The sequence below is a fragment of the Balaenoptera ricei genome, chromosome 11, assembly GCF_028023285.1.
Source record: "Balaenoptera ricei isolate mBalRic1 chromosome 11, mBalRic1.hap2, whole genome shotgun sequence".
Taxonomy (NCBI): domain Eukaryota; kingdom Metazoa; phylum Chordata; class Mammalia; order Artiodactyla; family Balaenopteridae; genus Balaenoptera; species Balaenoptera ricei.
In genome coordinates this window covers 71467837-71491841 of record NC_082649.1, presented here as the reverse complement: position 1 = coordinate 71491841, position 24005 = coordinate 71467837, and the positions used below count along the sequence as shown (strand labels likewise).

At 48.4% G+C, this 24005-nt stretch overlaps 1 protein-coding gene across 1 annotated transcript in view; it reads right to left on the bottom strand.

The window, feature by feature from the left end:
- Nucleotides 1–23730, bottom strand: part of CACNA1D (calcium voltage-gated channel subunit alpha1 D) — a 320181-nt gene extending 296451 nt beyond the window's left edge. Inside the window, exons 1-4 of the mRNA XM_059939925.1 lie at nt 23691–23730; nt 22816–23002; nt 20557–20866; nt 16701–16806 (exon numbers count right to left, since the gene is read on the bottom strand). Coding sequence (XP_059795908.1) covers nt 16701–16806; nt 20557–20866; nt 22816–22882 — 483 coding nt within the window. The 5' untranslated portion in view covers nt 22883–23002; nt 23691–23730. The remainder of the gene's footprint in view (nt 1–16700; nt 16807–20556; nt 20867–22815; nt 23003–23690) is intronic.
- Nucleotides 23731–24005: the final 275 nt, after the last annotated feature.

Sequence of the window (24005 nt, the reverse complement as noted above, 5' to 3'; positions counted from 1 at the left end):
TCAATAATAAAAAAAAATTTCTTTTAAATGGGCAAAGGATCTGAATATGCATTTCTCTAAAGAATACATACAAATGGCTAATAAGCACAAGGAAAGAAGCTCAACATCATTAGTCATGAGAAATGCAAATCTGTAATGAGATACGACTTCATATCCTAAGATGGCTAGAACCCAAAAGATATACATTAACGGGTGTCAGGAAAGATGTGCAGAAACTGGAACTGTCATACGCTATTGGTCGGAATGTAAAATGGCGCAGCTGCTTTGGGAAACAGTTTGGCAGTTCCTCAAAATGTTAAAGCTACCATACAACCCAGCAAATTCTACTCCTAGGTATATATACTAAGAGAATTGAGAACATAAGTTCACATAAAAACTTGTACATGAATGCTCAAAGCAGTATTCATAACAGCCAAAAAATTGAAACAACACAAATGTCCATCAATTGACGAAGGGATACAGAAAATGTGACATATCCATACGATGGAATATTATTCAGCCACAAAAGGAAATGAAGTACAGATACAGGCTACAACATGAATGAATCTTGAAAACATTATGCTAAGTAAAAGAAGCCAGACTTGATAGATCACATATTATATAATTTAATTTATATAAAATGTCCAAAATAGGAAAATCCATAGACGGAAAGTAGATTAGTGGTTGCCTGGGGCTGGGGAAGGGAGGGAGTGTTGGTGGGAAATACGGAGTGATGGCTAATGCATATGGGGTTTCTTTTCAGGGTGACGAAAATGTTCTAAGATTGATTTTGATGATGGTTGCATGACTGAATATAATAAAAACCACTGAATTGTATAATTTAAAATGGTGAATTGTATGGTATGTGAATTATATCTCAATAAGGCTACGTAAAAAAAAAAAAAATGTGCATGCCTTCATCCCACCTACTTAGTGAAGACCAATTAATTGTTATTTATTGCCCCCAGGGCCCAACGCCAGGTGTCAATGTCGAACACCTGAACCTGCACAGAACATGACTTAAGTCGAAGACGCCCCACTTATAAATGAGGGGCTATTTTTAAAGCAGCCTCCGTTGTCTCGCACACTTCACACAGAGCAAGGGTGGAGCTCTCTTTGCTGTAGCTAAGATTAAGAAGTCTAACCTAACTGGGATCAAAAGTGCATTTTTTTTTTTTTAAAGGCAAGAAAAGAAGAAATGCGGAAACTCACATATCCTTCTAAGCCCAAGGAGCCCTCCTGGGAACTGAAGGAATTCTGTCTACTTGTGTAAATCACCCACACGACAGCTATGAATGGTGCAGTTACACCTGTACCCAGGACCCCCGAATCCCGGTAGGGGTCAGGCAGGTATCCCCACTCCCAAGAAGCCCACATCCACGTCCCCTGACTCTGGGGTAACGTGAAAGTCTGCCTTGCCAGGGATGGGGGAGGCCTTTAAAAGCCAAGCTACAGCTGGGAGTGAAACACCTCACCTGACCGTGTTCCTGGGGCCAGTGGCTAAAGAGGAAAGCCTAGGTGGACGGATTCTTGGCACCAGGAGAAGTCAGGCCAGATGAGACTGCAGACTTAGGGAAGTGTGACTACAAAGTAGGAAGGCTGTTCTGTTTAATCAACACACTAGAATCACATAAACAAGTGTTGTTCTCTTCAAAGGAGGAAGCTTGGGAAGCAGGCCGCACTGTGCTGGGAATACTGCCACCCCTCAGAGCAACTCCAAGATGCCAGTGAAGACCTTCTCCAGAGCCCAGGACACATGCCTCTCAAGGGCCTCAAAGATAAGAGAACATGGCTCTCTTTGAAGACAGATTTGACTTTCTTACAAATATCCATGAATTTCTTTAGGAAAACGCTGGTGAATAAGGTCAGTGATCAACGTGGATCACCCCATTTTTCTCCAGAAGCAGAGAAAAATGAAAAGTAGAAATTGGCTCTGAAAGCAATTCTGAAAACAAGCATTCCTGCACCACTGGGACTAGGGTGCAGCCTCAGAAATAACTGCTTTGAAGAGCTCACTGTGTTTTGGTTTTGTAAGTTCTAATGTTTTCATTAAGCCATCACAGTCTCTCCCTAAGGGAGTATCCCTCTCTCTCTCCCCCCCCAACCCATGTCTCTCCCCCCTCCCCCGCCTCTGTCTCTATCTCTCCCTCTCCCCTATCTCTGTCTCTCTGTCCTGCAGCCAGTGCCCCTCCATCCATCTCCCCAGTGCTCTGTTCCCAGCTTGCAAAGAGAGACCATCAGGCCATATAAAGAAAGCAGTCAAAGCAATAAGGCAACCTCAGAGCACCTGATGTAGACACAGTGATGCTTCACTAAATGGTCCATCGTTTACAAACACCCCATGCCAGGAGCTGAGGAGGATGCAGATGAGGGCAAACTGGGTCCCTGCCCATGAAAGGTCACACTCTTGTTGGAAATAAGAAAAGAGCATAAGACCAAACCCAAGCAAGCGTGTGATCCACGGGACAGGGCAGCTCCCACCCGGGGCTAGTCCATGAAGCTCCCCAGGGAAGGCGCTGGACTTCAAGCTCACAAACCACCAGGATGGGAAGGAGTCAAGACCACACGTCAGTATCTCCAGCCTCAATGGCCGCCCAGCCTCGGGCCAGAAGCAGTGACGAGGACCCCGCTCGAAGAGAAGGAAAGGGGCACGCTCCCCTCCCACCTCCACGGACTAGGCCACACTAAGGAAAAGGGAAACAAAAATCCTAGGGCCAAGAAATGCTGCACTCGTGAGAGAACTGGGGGACGTAACAGGTGTGGCCTGGGGCTGATTTTAAAACCCCGCAGCACCACAAGAGCTGAGGGAAAGGAGGTTCCCCCAATACTCAGACACTGCGGACCTTGAACATCACCGGGAGGTCAGAGACTACCCTCGAGACGATTCCTGACCGATTGAATAACGTCTTTGGTGAACTGGGGCTCACTCACACGTCATTTGATTCACTCCTCAAAGGCCCCCTGCTAAAGGTGAGACAAGCATGACTATACCCCATTTTACAGATGAGAAAACTAAGGCCAAGGGAGGTAACAATTTATTCAGCCACAAAGCTAGTGGGTGGCAAACCTTGGGACCCAGGTCCAGATCTATTTCCTCCAGAGTCTCTGCTCTCCAAAGGATAGGATAACACAGACTGAAAGGGAAGGAGGGAGGGAGTCAGATAAGGGAAAGCCCTAGAAGCCAGGCTTGACGTGTAGGGAAATTAGTGGTGCAGAACGTTCTCTTACAAAATCCCTTTTGATCGTCTCAACACATGGGGCAGTATTATCACCATTACTCCCATCTTACAGGTGAAGAAACCGAGATCAGGGACTTCCCTGGTGGTGCAGTAGTTAAGAATCTGCCTGCCAATGCAGGGGACACGGGTTTGAGCCCTGGTCCAGGAAGATCCCACATGCTGCGGAGCAACTAAGCCTGTGCACCACAACAATTGAGCCCGCATGCCGCAACTACTGAAGCCCACGTGCCTAGAGCCCGTGCTCCGCAACAAGAGAAGCCATTGCAATGAGAAGCCCACACACCGCAACAAAGAGTAGCCCCAGCTCGCCGCAACTAGAGAAAGCCCACGCGCAGCAACGAAGACGCAACGCAGCCAAAAATAAATCAATTAATTAAAAAAAAAAAAAAAGAAAAAGAAACTGAGGTCATTTGGCCAAGAAGGACAAACAATTTCCCAGGTCCTGGGGAGCCCTAGCTCTGGCAAGTCACATCCCCTCTGTGAGCCTCAGTCTCCCAGCAGAACCCCCCGCAGGGAGGCCCCCGATAAGCCCTGGAACTGCGTGTGGTGGGAAGAGCCCAAGACGTCCTACCTCTGCCGCGTCCTGGCTATTTGGTCCAGGGTGGGAGGGGGGATCATTTAACGGCCCAGGCCCAGAGATCTGCTTTGTAACCTGTGAGCAGGAGGACGCATGAGGTCGCAGTGAGAGCACATCAGACGCTCTGATGGCAGCTCATGGCGCTAGCGGTGACTCCACTACCCCAATTCTAGGAACTGCCCCACCTTCCCTTCTGAGAACGCAGCAATCAGGCCAGAACTCCCCTGACACCTGTTCTGCTCCTTGCCGCTTGTCTTCTGTTCTCTTCTGACTAACACTTAAATCAAGAGATGGCCAGGGTCTCCCACTTGGGCCGAGCAGGAACAAGACACAGCTGGTCAAGTGGATTCCCAAGCCGCTGAGAAAGCAGTCGGCAGGGACGCCACCAAGCCTCACGGGAGGATTGGGCTCTGGATTGTTCTCTGTAGAGGGGGGGCTTCAGGCTTCCTGGCTGTGGGAATCAGATCCTGATCGCTAACCCAGCCCCCTTCTTTCCTGGGTGTCCCAAGGGAAATCAGCAGCCCTTGACTGTTGTCTAAGCAAGGACGGGTTGCACTCCAGGTCTAGGGCCTCCTACGACCAGTGGGTAACTTTCCGTCGCTACTTCACCAGGTCCCCCCAACACCGTCTCTGACGGCTACGTCTCAGGCTCTTCAGGGGACAGACGGAATGGGTCTGGCGAAAACATCTTCCATAAAATGGCTTTGGAAAGCCAACCCCTAACCCAGCAAGCCCTCCGTCCAGGAAACCCGTCTGGCGTGGCTGGAGGGGTCGCTCTGTCATGGACGGACGAGAGCAAGCGGTCCGGCTTCCCAGCCCAGGTTCCTCACCTGTGAGGCTGAGGACGGCAACCCCTGCCTCCCAGGGCGGGCCGCGCGGACGCTTGAGGACACGCCAGGCTGTCGCCCCAGCCCCAGGAACAGTGAACCCCGCAACTCCACCTACCCTAGGAGCCAGGGTCTGTGTTAACCCTGCCAGCCGCTTAATCTCCTCTTTCACAGAAGAGGGACAGACCGGGCAAGGGGGCGCATCTGGCCCCTCACAGGCGCCGAACTGCGGGCGTGTGTGACTCGGAGCCCGCGGCCTAACTGCTCGCTCCTACGACCTCCCGCGCGCAAGAGCCCCCGCGCTTTCCTTTCACCAGTAACACTTTTCAAGGAATTAAAATGCAATAAAATCTACTTAATGCCCTAATTTAAACTCCTCTGACTCCCATTTCAACTGGATGGCTCACAAGGCGCCTCAGAAGACAGGCAGAGGGCCACCCTGACTTCCGCCACCACCCCACCCCACTTGGCAACGCCTCTGGGCGACGGGAGTGCATCACATGCAAGGAGTTTCGGTGCCAGTCCCCGAACCTGGGTTCCAAGCCCTAAGCGAAACCAGGCCGTGAAGCCCGCGCAGAGACCCACCTGGCGGTCCTGCCGTCGCTCTAGCCTGCGCTGCTCTGCGCTGCCGGGCGTTTAAGACGGCAAGAGCCTGTGAGCCCTGACTTGTCTGCACCGCCTGGTGGTGGAGTGCGGGCTCTGAGGTCAGGAAGCCCGGATGTGGATCCAGGCCCTGCCAATTACTAGGCCTCATGGCCTCATGTAAGCAATTCGACCCCTCCCAGCTTTTTTTCCTCACCTGCAAAATGAGGATTTCAGTAGTCTCTTCCTCAAGACTTCACAGTGAGGATTAAAGGAGAACTAAGGAGATTACACACACAAAGCCCACCTAGCTCAGCAGATGTCAGCCATGAGCTAGTAACAAAGGCAATTATCTCTGTGCCTCCAGTTACGGTCAAAAAGACCGGGTATGGCAGCCACACCAGAACCAGATGACTGAGGACAGACCCACAGCATTTGTCACCAGGCCTGCTGACTCCCTCCTGCCCTTCCACACCCAGTGGCCAGCGCCCTGACTCTTTCCATAAGATAATGAGGCCGTCCATGGCCAAATGATTCCTGCATGTTAATAGGCATGAAGAAAGTAAGAGAATAATTTATGAAGTAAAACAGGGGAGGGAGGAATGATCAAAACTATCTTATGGAAGGTAAAGAAATCGGCTGAATGCCCAGCTTGCTTTGAAGAGACATTCTTTTGGCATCTGATTTTCCAGATGTCACAAGTGCCCCTGGCATCCTCAGACCTACCGGTCAGATGGCAAATGCCTGACTTCAACCTGAATTCAGGGCTGTAACGGTGAGGGTGGGAAGGAAACAGACCCAGAGACAGAAGCCCTGGCCTAAGTCCCCACTTGGCTCCTCTCTCACTGTGCGACCCTAAGCAAGTCGACTGCTGGGTCTGAAGAATGAACGCATCCACCTGAAGGTCTCTGGGGTCCTTCCCAATCCCAACCTCACCAGTCTGTGATTCACATTCAGTACCATCCAGGGTAAATCAGAACCAGCATCTAACCTCCTATTCCCCACCCCCTCATCCCCCATCCCGTCTTTAATGATTATCAATTAGCTTATTCAGCTGGCCAACCTAAAATAGTTCCAAAGCTTTCTCTGCCCCGACCAAACTAGTTGCAACCCCACGGGGCTTTCTAGAAAAAGATTTCTTAAACACCTCTCTTTTACCAAATTCTTGCTGGGTGTCACCACTTCCCCACATTCTAATTTAGAACTTTAGATGTTTTAATTTCACTCCTACCAGATAAAAATTCTGAAAAGAGCTTTAGATAGATAAACCATTAAATTATAGTTCAATAATTCAGAAATTGTGAATGCCCAAAGAGAAGCACACTTTCGCATTATCTCAAAAAAGAAAAAGGACTAAGGGACTAATTACTGTTATAAAAGGGCAGCATTTTAACCATTTACTCAGTCAAGCTGTTTTTGTACAATTTGAAAGGAGTCACTTAAATATAAACAGTGTTTCATAATACCCCCTTGTTATCTATTTACTGAAGAACATTCGAGGATGTCTTCTTTTAAAAATATTGGTCACGGGCTTCCCCGGTGGCGCAGTGGTTAAGAATCCTCCTGCCAGTGCAGGGGACACGGGTTCGAGCCCTGGTCCGGGAAGATCCCACATGCCGCGGGGCAACTAAGTCCGTGCGCCACAGCTACTGAGCCTGAGCTCTAGAGCCTGTGAGCCACAAGTACTGAGGCCATGTGCCACAACTACTGAAGCATGCACGCCTAGAGCCCGTGCTCCACAACAAGAGAAGCCACCGCAACAACGAGAAGCCCGTGCACCGCAACGAAGAGTAGCCCCCGCACGCCACAACTAGAGAAAGCCCCGGCGCAGCAACGAAGACCCACCACAGCCAAAAATAAAAAAAGAAATAAAGAAATTTATTTAAAAAAGAAATACATTGGTCACTTCTTTAGTTCACATTAGAGTAAAATAATAAAACCACATCTCTTCCAAAATGAGGGCTTGGGAGGGGTTCTTTGCATTAATACATACTATCCTTTTGTACTCTGACTTAAACCAAGTTAAGCCAGTAAGTGAATGGTTAATGGACTATATTTTACACGTAATAAATGCTCCAGAAAGTACTTTATGTATGATCAAATGATAGCTGTTTTAAACTACTCTTTTTTTAATCTTCCCAGCTTTAGTTCTATAGTAATTTATATAACCAAAAAGCAAAACTGCTATAGAATACAGAAGAGCCTCCAGTATGCCACAGTTTAATGCTGTGTCCTAACCCTTTAGGAACTCTGAATCCAGAGACCATCTGCTTGCAGGGCATTTATTTCTCGTTAACAAAAGCACAGCGAAGACATGGCTCTCCGTGCCCCAACAGTACCTTGTACAAGGACCCATGCTGTAGATTCCTGCTTGGAACTGCTTCCTAGAAAATGCCTCTCTCAATGAATGTGGCTGCTTCCCATTGTTGAGAGGATAAAAACCCTGTAAGTTAGGAGTGCTCCCTTTCGCCACCACTGCTGGAAAGCCTAACGGCCAGTTCAGTGCCCAGGTGTCAGCAATCCATTCATCTCGAGCACCTGGGCAAGTCTGCTTTTTTGTTTTGATTCCCGGTTGCCCCATCCTTCATCAGCTTCCATTTTCTAAGCCACCTCAGAGCTTCTGGAAACAGGAGGGGGTACAAACCCTATAATAAATACCATAATAATAGCGAGGTTCAATTGCCTGTGAAAATAGAATAATTAATCATCAAAGACCACAGGACAGCAGAAACATACCAGGTGAGATATTTTTCTTCCGCAACTAAAAGGAACATAAAGGAAGAATTCGTCTTAGAACTCAGCTGTAGCCAGCAAACACTGCAAAAGTGAGACTCAGTTTTTTGCCTTAGGGACTTATTTATCCGTTAGCCACCTGGAATGAATGTTTCCCTTGAAAGAAGCACGGTCCCCAAGTGCGTGGCACCCAAAGCAAGGGAAAGAATAATGAGCCTTGGTGCCTTTCATCCAAGTCTGTGGTTCAAAAGAGATGACAAGTCTGGTGCTCAGAGTTCCAGGACTTTCTGCTCGAACCAGATGCTCTGGGTGCCTACCAGACATCCAAGAGAGAGGCTGTACCCTCCCCCCAAGATTTCCTTTCCCATGGCCTAAGACAAGGAAAGAATGATGTCACTCGTCAGAGTTAAAGGACGGCTGACCTCAAGGAGCTGTCGGGGTGGGGAGCGTAAATCGTATGGGCTTCGTGGAAGCCAATGCAGCAGTAAGTATGGAATTAAAATGCACTGTCCTCCCACCCAGAGAGTTCCCTTCTAAGTACTTAACCCAGAGAACAGTTTACTTGTACACACAAAGAGCACACACAAGGATATTCAATGCAGCATTGTTTGAAACAACAAAACTTTAGGAACTAACCTAATTGCTCATCAGAAAGAGGACAATTAAACAAACCATGGCACATACACGGAATATTTTACGGCAACTAAGGAGTTGTTAGATCTCTACACGCATATACGGAAAGATCTGTAAGGCACATCAAGTGGGAAAAAAGGAAGCTTTATAATGCATGCACTCTGTTTCTACTTGTGTAAAACTTAAAATACCCAAACTGTACAGATATAGATTTCAAAATGCACAGATGATATACACATACAGACACAGTGAAAAACAATTCTGAAACTGATTACTGTGATTAGAAGGAGCTGGGTAGGGAAAAGGAGACTCAGTTTACTTGCAGTGTTTTAATAGTTCAGAAGAATGTATTCGTGTATTACTTGTATAAATTTGAATGATGATTTACTGCAAGAATGCAAAATATGAAAAACAAAGAAGGCCTTTCTCGGACCCCATGTTGTGGGCTTTCCTTATGAAAGGGCGACCGGGCACAGTGAGCCCACAGCAGCGCCGGCTAGAAATCCGGACACATAAGTCTGGTATGCTCTGCAGAGCAGGTCTCAATAAATATTTGTTGAATAATGGTGCCTTGACTTCCTGTCTTATAAACAAGGGTCCTTACAGCGCTACAAAAATATCTGTGAGTATGCCGTGCTAGACCTCCCCATGGGTGCAGGGAAGGGAGGCACGGTGGGCCCCTCAGAAGATGACCACGGCAGGGAAAGCATGAGCCTCCCACCCAGCGTGCTGTGAATCCACAGGCCAAGCTGACCATGGACACCTCCTCCTTCCTTCCCAGGCAGGGTCCATCTGCCAGCTACATCTTCCCTGAGCAGTCTGGAGCTGGCCTTCCCTCCCTCAGGTCACCCCCTGCCAATTCCCTCCAGCCTGACTCTCATGTTCACTCATTCAATAATTTCAACAGGTGGTTTCTAAATTTACCACTCAGCCAGCAGGGAGGGGAAAAAGAAATTAGCAGAAATAACTGCTTTGAGGTTCTGGAGAAGAAAGTCATTTTCCCCAGCCTGGGCAGTGTCTGGAGCCCTGCACAGTTAAAATCTCCAGAAAAGGGCTTCACGCTACTAGGTGTGTGTTGTCAAAAACACCCAGCGGTCCATCCACCCACCACACTCTCCCCCAGCTCTCACACACACACACAGAGACAGAGGACAGTTCCTCGCTCAGACAGTTCCTCCTCCAACCCCATCTTCGGCTTTTCTCACTGTGCCCACCTCCCAGTGCCAGCTCTGCCTGCCCAGCCAAACACCTCACTGCCCACAAGAACCCCAACTGTGAGAATAGCAATCTCACCTTTCCTCATTTCAATCACATGGGCAGAACAGGACTTGGGGACACATCCTACAGTGCTGATGGCGGAGGGCCCCAGGAGTGTGAGCATGACAGGAGGCTCAGGTCTATTCTGGAATGACCTGCCAACCTCCACTGCCACCCCCCAGGGCAAGGACACCCACCGACGTCGCTTCCCGGGGCACGTCGTCCAAGCAGCAGTAACACTGCGCTCAACCACCAGCATCCCAGGGCCTCTGCAGTTTCTTTAGAGACTTTCCCAGGGGAGGAGCAGTTGAGGGTCTGTTCTGGAGTCCCACGCCACCACCACCACCTGTAGTTAACAAGACATAAGTGTCTCTGCAGCTGGGCAAGTTGACCCCTCTATATCAGGCACTTCTCACGTTTTGCAGACAGTTAACAGTTAAATGCTGATGGGGAAGGTTCAAAAAGGAGACTACCACAAATCTGCTACAAGGGTCTCCTCTTTCTCACACAATCATTTTAAAATACTGAACTTGAGCTGAGGTTAAGGAAGGAATGCATCTCCCCAAAGACCCTCCCCAAAGTGGGCTGACGGGATGCACATTTCAGGCGGTGTGTGAGAGGGACCCGCTGGAGGCCAGTCAGACTGCGCCTGGGAGAGGGGAAGACTGGGGTGCAGGGTGGGATCCTCAGACCCTCTTTTAAGCCCCCTTTCCAACTGTGTCTGATAACAGTTTCTACCCTTTGGACTTTTCAGTTACCTAAGTTAATAAATTACAAACACACACACATACTTTTTTTTTCCCCAACTAAGCCAATATGTGTTTCTGCAACTTGTAATCCAACAAGTTCTGGCCAATACACCAACATATCCTCACTCCAAGACAGGTTCATTTTTCAAGGGTCTAAGCACAGAAGTTCCAGTGTTCGAGGTGTGTCTATAAAGCAATGAGCTTCGCTTTTTAACAAACCAAAAGGGTGAGGACGGTTTGGGAATTCCTCTTAAGGAACTTTAATAGTAGTAAATCTGAATTCCTTAAGACTTGGGTTTGATTTCTGAAAAACTGCCGATACTCAATCCAAGTCTGTTCAATAAAACATCAATCTGGGTAACTTGTTCTTTGTCAACATGAGGCAAGACGACAAAAGACATGCAATTACTTGTACAAGGCATAAACGGGTTCACCAGCTCTGGGTTAAATGTTACTCCCCAAGTCCATCTATTCTGGGCATTCTGCTGCCCCACCAACCTTTACACAAAATGTGACACTCACACACCCACCCAAGTACAACCTCTCACACGTGGCTCACACACAGTGCTGAACACAGAAGCCAGCTTATGAGGCAGGGATTCAAAAAGTATCAAGCATTTGTCTTCCTTCTCTCCTGCTTCAGATATAAAGAGTTAAATTTGCCAAGAAATATACAATCCTGAAATTCAAGGCAAACTCTGACAGGTGCTTCCTGGGATTCTCATTAATATTGGACAATGAAAGTCAGCCTCTTGAGCAAACATTAATCATTAGCCAATTGCTGAAAATTAACTACTGATCTATAAGGACATGCCATGGAACTCCACACGGTCTTTCATTTATGGACCCACCCATTCCACGTGCATTTCCTGATGTGCCTACTGTGCGCCCGCACAGGGTTAAGTTCACAACACCATCAAGACCAGTCAGACTCAGCACGTGCTACTTTCATCCAGAGTCACTCAGCTCTGGACTTCCCTGGTGGCGCAGTGATTAAGAATCCGCCTGCCAATGCAGGGGACACAGGTTCGAGCCCTGGTCTGGGAAGATCCCACATGCCGCGGAGCAACTAAGCCAGTTCACCACAACTACTGAGCCTGCGTGCCACAACTACTGAAGCTCGCGCACCTAGAGCCCGTGCTCCACAACAAGAGAAGCCACCGCAATGAGAAGCCCGCGCACTGCAATGAAGAGTAGCCCCTGCTCACCGCAACTAGAGAAAGCCCGCGCGCAGCAACTAAGACACAATGCAGCCAAAAACAAATTAATTAATTAATTAAAAAAAACAAAAACAAAGTCACTCAGCTCATCAGCCAAAGAGCCAGGCTGTCAGAGCCCAAAGCCCATGTGCAGAACTGCACCCCACACACCAAGCCACTTCCCACAGCAGTTATAGAATAAGGCGGAAAGGGGTGAATATCTGCAAAGAGGAAAGCAAGTACTACTTGCACATAGGCAGGTGGGGTGGAAGGTGGGGCCAAGGATCAGAGAAGGCTGAACTGAGGGCAGCACACAAGCTCTCCTAGAAAAACGGCATCTAGGTGTGCAGAACTACACTCGCAATTCAAACAGAAAGACAACAGAGCAAAGCCACGGAGATGAGGTACGGAAATAAAAGCCACCTTCTAGGCAAAGCCCAAGGAGACAGGTTATGAAACTGTGTTTCAGGTATTTCAATTCACACCACTCACTATGTGAGATACTAAACTATGGACCATGCAGAGCCCATGAACTTGCTTTTTAAGCCCAGGAAACACTGCGTGGGAATCTCAGCCATGGAGGAGAGAATGCAATCAAAGTAGGCTGTCCCACAGCGTTCCTGGCCCTCATAAGGTATCTGGTCCCCCTGACAGGAGTCCCCAGCCAGCACTGCTTCCCAGAAATGCCCCCACCACTCTGCTACTCCGAGCCCTGGAGCTGGGGCACAAAACGTACAAGGCTGCTCAGCTCGGAAACCCAGCTCCCACGGTCCCTTCAGCCAGGGGTACATGAGAAGCAGGGTCACGAGACCCTCAGCTTTTCAGGAGTAAACACGTGGAACTTCCCACCTACCCCCCGCCAAGGACCTCGAAAGAGTCCGCAGAGGAACCTGCCACACAAGGAAATCCTGAGTACGGCTCAGAGGAAAGACTGGGTGAGGAACTTCTCCTGAGAGTGTTCATTCAGTGGTCCTCAACAACCCGCGTTCATGACCATCTTCTACACACCGTCAGGCTCGGCGTTATTGGGGTTCCAAAATGATTCACTGTGAGTTGTATTCTGAAGAGGCTTGATAAGACAAAGATAAGATGTGCACATAAATAACCAAAATATAAGGTGTTTTATATGCAAAGTGCCAGCGGAGCAGTTCAGATAAGAGTGTTACTTCTAATCAGGGTCAGAAAAGGCTTCACAGAAGAGACATCCTTTGAGATTATTCCTGAGCAGCTCTAAGGACAGTGACGGTGACAAAGGGGTGGAAGAGAGGAAGAGGTATTTCAGACGGAGAAGAGGCCAGGAGGGGGCCAAGAGCAGGGAGGGGTGTTTACGATCAGCTGGTGGGCTAACAGACGGGGGTGGGGGGGTGAGTATGAAGGAGAGGCACAGAAGGTGAACCAGAAAAGGTCGGGTAGACCAAGGAGCACCCAGCCTTCCCTCGGGCAACAGGTCGCCCCTGAAACCTCAGGATCACTCCTCTAGCAAAAGCCATCTGACCGCAACGTGAATGGAGAGGAAGGGGAAGACATGAGGGGCTTTATAGAGGCCAAGTGTCAGCAGTCTAAAAACACAAAGGCAAGATGAGAAAGGGGGCAAAAAGGGGGTCAAAGACTGAGTAAACCTTCTTGTTGAGTGTCACAAGCATTTATTGAGCACCTGGTAAAGGGACAGAGCGGCCTAGGCCACGCGCCCCGCCCTCGGTGGCTGCAGACATCAAGGAAGGTCAGGGCTGGCAGTTGGGCGCCCCTCTTTGGACAGTTCTAATTTGAGGCCGGTCAGCGCTATGGAGAACTGGGCCCGGGGGTGGGGTGGGAATTCCAGTAGCAGGATGCCCAGGCTGAAGCGTTCAGTCGGTTTGTGACTTAATGAGAAACTGAAGTTTGAGAAGCGAAATAAAGCATTTTCCAACACAGTGAAGTACAGGATTGTGATCATCCCCACATGACACTCCATAAAGAAGCGCTCCTTGCCCCCTGCCCCATGCTAAGAAAAAAATTAAATAAATGATATACGCTTTCAATAAGTGGAACTGAGGAAATCCTGCTACTGACTGATCTAGGAGGGAGATTGCTGTGGGAACTGAGTTGCACCGTTTCCATGGCTGCAGCCTCCACTAGTCCTTGCAAGTCCACAAATGAAAGCTGCATAGAAACTTGAGATTGTTTATATATATATATATATATATATATATATATATATATTTTTTTTTTTTTTTTTTTTTTTTTTAAATCTAACCCTGGGAAAACTTGCTGCCCCCAAGGTAGTCTCCAAATCCCCAAAGCTGGCTCAGTTAGGTACAACCCAGACCAAACGCACATTGGACCAAGGGAGATGGCCACATTTCTTACCCAACGAAAGTAATAATTTCACTGCAAACTACCTGTAACAGGCAGAAACATCTTCCACAGAGCTGGCCCTGAATCGTACTCTAAGCGCTCAACATCTACATTCCCGACAAAGCTTGGAGGCAAAGGAAACCACCAGCTCCCTGACACGTACAGCTTTGCAATCCGTATCAGTCTCTGCCTTTTGTTTTGCCATTCACATTAATTGAAAGGTATTTACTACAGATGAAAAATAAGCTTCGTTCAGCTGCCTCTAAACCGATCCCAAAAATAGAGCAATCACTTTGGTACAAATTGGGTCAAATGTTTTAAAAAAAAACAAAACAATTGGCTCCCTGGCAGGAGGACTGACATGGCATGGGACCTTGCTAAGAGTCAGGGGGGAATCCACAAAGATCTTCCCTTCCCACAGTGAGAAAGGAAATATTTAAAGAGTTAGGCAGAGCTTAAACTTGTCTGGCCATGTGACCAGCCAAGTGAACACAAGACACAAACTTGAATGCTATAAGTTTCAGAATGTTAAGAGGTCAAAGAAATATATGTTGGGTTTTTTAGAAAGGATTGCCAAACTAGCACACTGCCCTCTCCCACCCACAAAAGGCCAGTGTTTTAAGAACTGTCAATAAAAGATCCACTGGGGAGGGACTGCCAGGGGGAGGAAGAGAGATTTATCCATTTCCTATGTTTTATTCCCTCACTTATTAGCTGAGAAATCCAAATGGCCCAACAGTACTTATATTAGTGCCCTGAATTTCCCTGGGGAAAAAAATCAGAATATTAATTGACTTACACATGCAGCTACATTAATTATTCCATTGATCTGAATTAATCTGCCTTTCAGAAAGGTATCTATTTTCTAAGTTTGTTTAATCATGTTCTCTTGAGCTACAAAAAGCAACAAACTGGGTCACCATCCACGTTGTTAAATTTGGTAACAAGGCTGACACCATCTGTGGCCTAGACTGTGATGATCTAGCCCCATTGATGGGGGCTTTTCACTACTTCTGCTTTTCCTTTGAAATGATTGTCTAAAGTCACATGTCTACAACTAAATCAGAAGCTATTTAAAATATCCAAAGTCACACAGATCATCTCTAGCACAGTATAAATATATACTAACAGTAAGTCTTTACATGTGTTTCCAACTCCCATTTACAGTTGTGCTTTCAGTAGCAGTATCCAAAATTTTTTAAAATTCCCTACACATCAGACTACAAAAGCCCAAATATGAAGAGACATCACACTACATCTGAAATGTGCCACACATTTTAAATGTAACAGGAAATCCTGTACATAAACCATGAAGTCTAAAATCATAAGAGCATAATGTCAACATCTACAGACCGCGGCAGAGCTCTCCCCTCACTAGTTTTGACTTTACAACACTCAGCTAAGAACATCCAGCCCTACAAAAATACAGCTTCAGCATAAGAAACCAAAACCAAATGGAACCAGCTAGGGAAAGCAAACAATAGGGAGAATTTCCTGTTATCCGGGACCAGCCCCTCATTCACCTCCTTTCTGCACGGCCTCCACTCATGAAGGACTGATCCTTGCAAAGAGGATGCTGCAGCACCAGAAAAATCCTGAAATGGCTTCTGAATCATCAAGGAAAGATTACAGGATGTCAGAGGTAAAAACAACCCTGGTGATCTTCCCATCCGATCCCCCGAAATGACAGGGGGTAAACGGCAATGCAAAAAGGGTCTGGGAAATGCCCCAAAATACAGCCAGTTGACAGTCCACTGGGACAACTCCTAGTCCCACTCCAGTGTTCTTCAGTGCTTTTTTTTAAACTATATCAACCTTTCCCAAAGGAAGTTCCATGAAACACTGTGATGCACTCTGCCAAAAAAATGTTTAAAGAATCCATGACCAATTACTTTTAGGGACTAGCTGAGTTAAACAAAATGAAACTGGTTTTTTAACTACAGACCTTCCTGGAGCTTTTACTGAGTTAATGTGCACTATAAATCTTTAAGAGAGCAATAAGGTATATGGAAGTATCCCAATTTATTTCACCATAGAGTCATTTTATCTTGGAGCATTTCATAGGACTAAGTGGAGAAACTTCAATACTCTACTGTACACTCACCAAATTATGCACTACGTGGATTAGTTTTGTTGTGTTCTACTTCTGTAAAAATTAATAGTTCAGGTACAGAAGCTATGATAACTCTCTACTTACCAGAAAAATTAACCAAAGTACCCACAACTCCCAAATAACACTAGATTTAAAAAAAAAAAAGGCTAACATTACTAGGAAAAGAATGGTCGACAAAAAAAGCCTATATGGAGAGAAAAGTTATTTTTAAATCTGCTACAAACCTCTTCCATGAAAAGTTCCACATCTATTTATACAAGATTCATGACTTTAAACACTTTCATTCAGTATAAATTTGAGAATACAGGTCAAAAAAAAAAAAAAAAAAAAAACACCACTGTTGCAAAGCTCCGTGAAACATCACACGCATAGCTGTTAACTTCAACCACCCAGAAAGCCAGCTGCCAGCTTCCAGCTTCAGTATAGAGGTAAATGACAAGCACACATCAGGACAAGCAGCAACTCTAAGGACACTTACCAAGTTATGATTTGTTGAATTAGAATCATCTTCAGGGAATGGGATGTAAATAGCTAAGGCCACACAATTGGCAAAAATAGCCAATAATATAAATATGTCAAATGGTCTGAAAATTTTTGTTAAGGTATATATGTTTTACACCAACATAAACCATCTCTCTCGCCACACTCCCGATCACACCACTTTTGAACTGCTTTTTAAATGAAAATTTTACACACAAATCCTTATTCAACTGACTGCTGTGACTATGAGGTTTCCAGCAGGAGTAATAGTTAGTGGTCAACTCACAGCAGATCTTCCTATCAAATGACGTCTCCACGCCCTTTTCTTCTGTTGCAAGGATCACGTTACACTCATTCTTCTGTTGGACATTTTATATGAAAACCTAAAAGTACATCCAATTAGGGCACTGTGTGAAACAGGTTTCTACTTCGTGTCGTTTTTACAGCAACAAGGGCCTTAGAGAGCTAAATTCCTGGCTGTTGTAGACACAAAGAAAAGCCATCATGAGACAAACCTCTTCCACAAATCCTTGTCACCATGTGTTACAGCCGTTTTCTTGGAGGCTCTTCTTGGCTGGGTCAGTCTGAATCTCCTGTCCGAACTGGGATAGGACAAGTCACCAAGGACCTTCTCCATTCCACCTGTGACCGTTTGGTGGCTGTTCCAATCCCTCGCTGTAACAAGCAAGCCAGGCTTCACCTCCCTCCTCCGCTTTCCTTCCTTACTAATCAGCGGTTATCACTGTTTTAGATTAGAGCCGGACCGGAACTCCGTTTATAACGTGTTGTTATTGTGTTCAATTTATAAACAAATTAAATAAAAGGCCATAAGAAATCACCACCAGACACTTTCAGAGTTCGATTTAACATTTCTAAATCTCAGGGGTCTGTCTGGAAGAATCACTCTGAGAGCAGCCTTCAACAGATACTTGCTTAAACCTTCTGGTGTTATTATGAGACACTGTCAAAACTGGCAATACAAAATTTGACATCTGCCAAAATGACTGTTTTTCCTCTCTTGGTTTTCAGCCTTTCCAAATGCAAGGTTTCACGAGCACCAATCTAATCTCCAACTCTGGGCTTGGTTGTACGACACTGTTTCTCCCATACACTCACCCACAAAAGGCAAGGACGGTTTCACTAAACATCTCCAAGTCCTAAAGCTTTGAGGATATGCACAGACCTTCTCCATTCATCCTGATTTCCTTCTGGGAAATCCAAAGACGCTGAAGGAAACAGAGACCCTTCATGTCTCTGGGGATACGTTGAGTTTCAGGAAGCCTCAGCCTCTTGAAGAACTTTAACACTCACTGAAATATGGACGTGAAAGACATTATTCCCTTACTAATTTGATGGGCTTATTTTTAAAGACAGTTATCCTTCCCTCGTAGTTATTCTTTTAACTCATCTAGTATTACAAAATCTCTTATGTAGGGACCCAACTTTAAGGCAGTCCACCTTAAAAAGACTTCAGAATCTCCTTTTCATTTTTCCTTTTGGCAGTTCTTTCCAAAATTTTAAAAGTCAATTGCCCCAGGGCTATCCTATATGGAAACACACTTACTGTCTCTCCCCTCCCCCACACCACCATTCTGCCTTTTTAATTTCCTGCTACCTAAATGATAAACCAGCAAATCTGAGAAGTACTGATGCTGTTCAGGAGAGCAAACATAAGAGTACTTTTTCTTCATGGTGGTCCAGTTTCAGACTCCAGGTACTGGTGGATCCTCACCCATTGCCACAAGATTCTGACAAGCCAAGCAGAACAGAGCATTAGAGAAACGGATAGGTCTGACCCTAAATATTCCTTCCTCGTTCCCCAAGTGCAGGACACTCTGCTTTGCCTGCATGTAAAGGCAAACAGCAGGTAAAAACTCACTCTCCCCGTGCTGACAGGGCCTGGCACTGCTGGCTTTAGGAGGCTGCCTGTACCCTGCTCCCTGAACCTGAAGAAAACTGTCATTTGAAAAAAACAAATCGTGTATCGTTTCAGGATCTATTGTGCAAACTTCCCCATTTGTAGGGGCGGCTTCTCCCCGCACTGGCAGCCACAGCCCCTAATTCCTGCACACACGTCTGGCAGTGCGGGAAAGGGAGTCGGCAGCACCATCCAGGAATTCTCTCCGTTCACATAAATTACTATATACAAATTACTGTGCACAAAGAGAAACAGGACCAGGCCTCCCACCTCACTCCACGTGAAATTAATGACCCCACCGAGAGGCCTCTGCTTACTCAGAGTCACGTCAAGCCAACCTGAGGAGGACGAGATCTTTCTGGCTAAGTACAGTCTGTGCCTCTGACTGCTGCCGTGCCACTTGAGGTGCCCTGTGGAGCCGGCTCCCTCCTGGGCCGACACCAGCATTCGTCCTCAGACTCAAAAAGAACCTAAAGAGAAAACACATCCACACAACCCCAGCCATGTGAGAGACACCGCAACTCCCTCTGGAGAGGAGACATCTGTTCTAAAAAGGAAAAAGCACATGAAAACCCCTCAAATCCTACACTTGGCTACTCTCTCCAAAACCTTTCTAGACAGTTACCTCATTTTAATTCTCTGAGAGCACAGAAAGTAGCCAGCTAAGAAAGAGGGCGTGCAAAGAGCTGCCTAGCTAGGCACTCAAATGATACGGGGGTTTCAGCTCCACTTTCTAACCCGGGTCACCGACCCCCTCCCTTTGTAGCATGACCGTCCCTCCCCCCCCCCCACCCCCCACCCCCCCGGGCTCCGTGAGGAAGCCCTTTATTCATACTCCTTCCCATGCTTAGGAACTGCTCTAAGGCCCAGGTCAACTCCAAATATACTTCTGGGAGAAGGAAATGCTGTGTTTTACCCAAACGGATGAATCATCTGACTAATTAGAAAGCCATTTGCTCAGAAAGAAGGCCTCAGTCAACCTTTTCTGAAGAGTGGCAGGCACTGGAACCTGGCCTCCAGGTTTAGGGGAGGGAGTAAGCAGGCAGCACACCCTAGTTTTCCAAGATCTGGGCCCTAACAACCCTCCTGGGGCAGTTGGAGTTCAGTTTTAAAAATACAAAGGAGACACCCAGAAATGTAACTCCAGTCCAAGGACACAGACAGAATTTTTTTATAAAGGCAGCAACTGCAAATTCCTCCACTGAGAGGGCTGTGCTCTAACCCACACGGGCGCTGAAAGAAGAGGCACACACAAACCTCTCCCTTCACATGCTCCCTCACGCTCACGTTTCAAATGCTGTTTTGGAACTTGTCAAAAGGAAATTCCAGGAAGTCATAGCATTGATGAGCAAATTGCTCCCTCCCTGTGAAGCAAGTGTACATATTTGTAGCTACCTGAACAATCAGACTCACCAAATGTCAGATCTACAAGCCATCTTAGCATTAATTGGAGTTTCCGAAGCAAATTCCAAACCTCAAAATGAGAAGACTCCACTAAAGGTCAAAAATGTATTTATTTCTAGTACAGTTTTTTTTTTTAATCAGCATACCTTATTTGCAATAGGTTCAATGCATACCACTGCCAAAAAACAATGGTGCATTTAAACTAACCATCTAGTGTCAAATGACCAAAGGTTAATTTCATATTTTAATTATCTACCACTTTGAAGTTTCAGGTTGTCACTCCCTCCCCCACTACACACACACACACACACACACACACACACAGAGTAGCCTATACCTACCCAGAGAGATACCCCTCTGCACCCAGAGGAGATAGGAAATTATATACCATGAAACCCTCTACACACAACTTCTGCTGCTGCTCACATTCCAAAATGCTATCACTTTGTAAGTGCCATTTCAGAAAGCAAATTCTTTTAAAGAACAGATGGTAAAAGAGAAAACGAGAAAGCCTTCCCCCAAAAAAGGATACTTCCATTCCACTATACTAATGCAGGCTCTTCGGATGGGGTTATTGAGTGACAAACAGAAAAGGGCGCGGGCAGGTCGGCTGTTGGACGAGTTACCCTGTTTTTTGCTCTTGGCGTATTGCTGACGTTTTCTTTGGGAGAGAGATCCTACAGGTGCGGGCGCAGAGGTGCTCATAGTTTGGGCAGCCTTGGCCTGTCTAGCAGCGTCGATCGCGGCTTGCCAAGACAGGACAGTTTGCTTGGAGCTATTCGGCTGAGAAGTTGGTCCTTCACCAGAAAGAGGGAGCCTGGTGCCTCTTGCATAGTTTGCCTCTGGGAAGAAGGAGAAAAAGGAAAATTAAAAAACAAAACAAAACAATGAGAATCCAGTGTCAGAAGAAAGCTAAAGTGGTTTCCCATCAAGAACAGTAGGGAAATCATCCCCATGTTTCCATTTGAAACCTCATGTTCTATTTTTCAGAAGCAGGGTTTGGTCAGCAAGAGTAGCAAGAAAAGTCCACAAGCCCTGCCCAAAGTGTCAGTAACACAGGACCACTGCTGCATCACGCCCAATGGGTTAGTAACTCCCTACATCCGTGTCTTCACAAGGAGTCTTTCAGTGCATTCCTTCAGACAAACTGAGGTCATTTCCACATTTATTTCAAATCTTTTCTGACTTTTAAAACCCATGTATCTCTAATGAGTTAACAGATACATACAACAGCTTTTCTTCAAAATAACTACCATCACAAAAAAAAAAAAAAGCAGTGGCAATAATTCAGCAGTCTTAATCATTTTCAGGGTGTTACTCCAACATCTTTCCATAGCCACAAATGCATTTTTTTCAGCATGGAAAAAAAAATCCTCCACTGGCACCAGGGCAATACCAAAAGCCCCATAACCAATACCTAGATTATGCACTGACACTTCCTGCAAATGAAAATTCATGATGCTTGGTACTCATTTCCTCCACAGTCTTTGGAAAACAGAAAACATCTTTAGGGCTTTTTTGCATTTTAAATTGCAGCTGCAGCAGCCAAGCCAGCATCCAAAGAAACAGACAAGGCAGGCAGCCTGCACCCTTACACCTAGGATAGACAGGCTGGGTTATGCCAGGGGCCCTCAAGGCCTAAACAGGAATCACCTCAGTGTAGGCTGGTATCCAAGTGTACACAGGGTAGAACCCCAAGGGTGTTCCATGTGCAAAGCCCTCTCCAGCCTGGGGTCAGGCCAAGACCCAGGCAGGTCACCCCAGCACCTGCCTGCCTCTGGTCACAACCTCCTTACTGAGACAGAAGTCAAAGGGAGCGTGGTGGCAGAGGTAGAGGGATGGGCATTTGCAAAACCAATTCTTGCTCAGTAAAAAGCAAGGAAGAGTCAAAGCGAGCACACGTCTGCCTGGCCAGCAGCCTGAGAGGGGGCCGCGGGGTTGGGCAGCAGACGGTCTGAGCCAGGGGAGGAGTCGCCCCAAGTCTTCCCTTGGGGAGCGCTCAGCGGGAAGGCTGCGAGCCCATGGAGGGTTGTGAGGGACTCCAGTGACCTCCAAGCAGGAGTGAAGAGGGCTGGCCAGGAGCTGCGCCCCCTTCCCTCGACCCAGCCGGGCCGGCATGGTAACTGCACGTGGCCGGGCTGGGGCGCAGAGCCTCACAGCGGCAGCGACTCTCCGGGCATTGCTAGGTTACCGACGTGTGCACAGCGGCGCTGCGAGCGGGAATACGCGTTCCACCCGACCCCCTGGCCGGCGACTCCGAGACCCAGCCTCCCTCTCAAGGGTAGGGGGATTCTTCACCCACCGGCAAGAAGGTTGAAACCTGGCAATCCTAGAATTTTCCGGATGCCACCAGAGACCTTCCTAATTAACCAGGGGCCGGGGAAGGAGATGAAGAGGCTGGAAAGGGGGCTCCGGCTGAAGACTCATGGCCACCCCCTTTCCATCGCTCGGGAGCGTTGGAGGAAAGTTGAGCCCGAGGACACTGAAGCCGAATCACCTCGGCTCGCCGCCCCTCCGGCGGCACAGTACTCCACGGACTCCACGGCCGCCCCCACCCCACAAATGCAGAATTAGCTCTGACATTCAAGGCCTGAAGGGGAGAACGGAGTGGCTGTCACGCATCTCCCCTTTCTATGTAGACGACACCGAGCTAGAAGCATCCTCTCCAACCCCCTCAACCCACCAGCGCATCAGAGATGGGAGGGGGGTGAGAAGGCAGAGGGGGGTGGGAAGAGGAGGACCACGACAAGGATTAGATTTGGCAGCGGGTGCCCAGGCTCTGGCTGCTCACCGTTCGCGTGGTCCGCTTGCTGCTGCCGTTGATGCTGCATTTTTTTCATCATCATCATCATCATCATCCACGAACATTTATTGAGCGCCTACTGTGTGCAGGGCACTGTGCTAGGCGTTGGGGCGGGGGAGGAACGGGTAAGGGGGTGACCGATAGGTAGGAGCCGCGATCCCTGCCCTTATTCAAGCTTCAGCAGGGGGTGGGGAGGGACGGGGACAGATAACAGAAAATAAGAATAATTTATAAAAACCGCTGGCCACCCACGCTCCCTCTTTTTCAAAATCGGAGCAAAATAAACTTTTTTTAAAAAATAAGATCGGATGTATATATTATCTTGATAATATATACATGTAATTTTTTGCTGCAAAGGAGAATTGGCTTGGTCCCCCCCCTCTAGCGGAGGGACGCCGCGAGGATGCCGGCCCGGCCGCCGGGGCCGCTCGGCGCGCCCCCCATGCCCGCCCGCTTGCCCGCCGCGGTGCCCGGTGCCCGGTGCCCGCCGCCGCCGCCGCCGCCCGCGCCGCCCCTGGCTCGCGACCGCGGGCAGCCGGAGCTCACATCCGGGGACGGAGGCGCTCGCTCGCTCGCTCCGCGCCCGCCGCGCCGCGCCGCACGCCGGCTTCGCCCTGGCGACGCTGCGCGCCCGCCGCCGCGTCCCCCTCCCTCCCCCCGCCCGCCCCGGGCCTCCCACGGGCCGCGCCGCGCCCCGGCGATCGGAGGCCGACCCGCGGCTCCCCCAGCACGGCCCGCGCGGTCGGGGTAGCCGCCGCGTGGGACTCGGGGGCCCGCCACCCCGGCCAGGCTCGGCAGACCCGCGGGCGCCGAAGGGTTAAGCGCGCTCCAGCCGCGGGCCTCCCGCTTAACCCCCTCGGTACCGCGGCGTGCTCTCCCCTTCCCCCCGGCGGGGCCCGCGGATCCCGCCGAGGCCGGGTGCGGATTAACCGCTCCTCCCCCGGCATTTCTTCGGGGCGGGGGCCGGGGGACGCTTAGGCTCCCGCGGCTGGCCTCGGCTGTCGGCGTCGTCCTCCCCCGGAGCACACCTGGAGGAGGCCCCGCCCCCTGGGAGCACAGGTGCCGGCGGGCGGTTGTCGCTCGGTTGGCGAGGAGCTCTGCCCGGCTCCCAAACCGCTCCGGAGCCGGACTGGAGCCCCCGCCCCCCACTTTTCCTCGGCCCTTTCCGATTGCGGGGG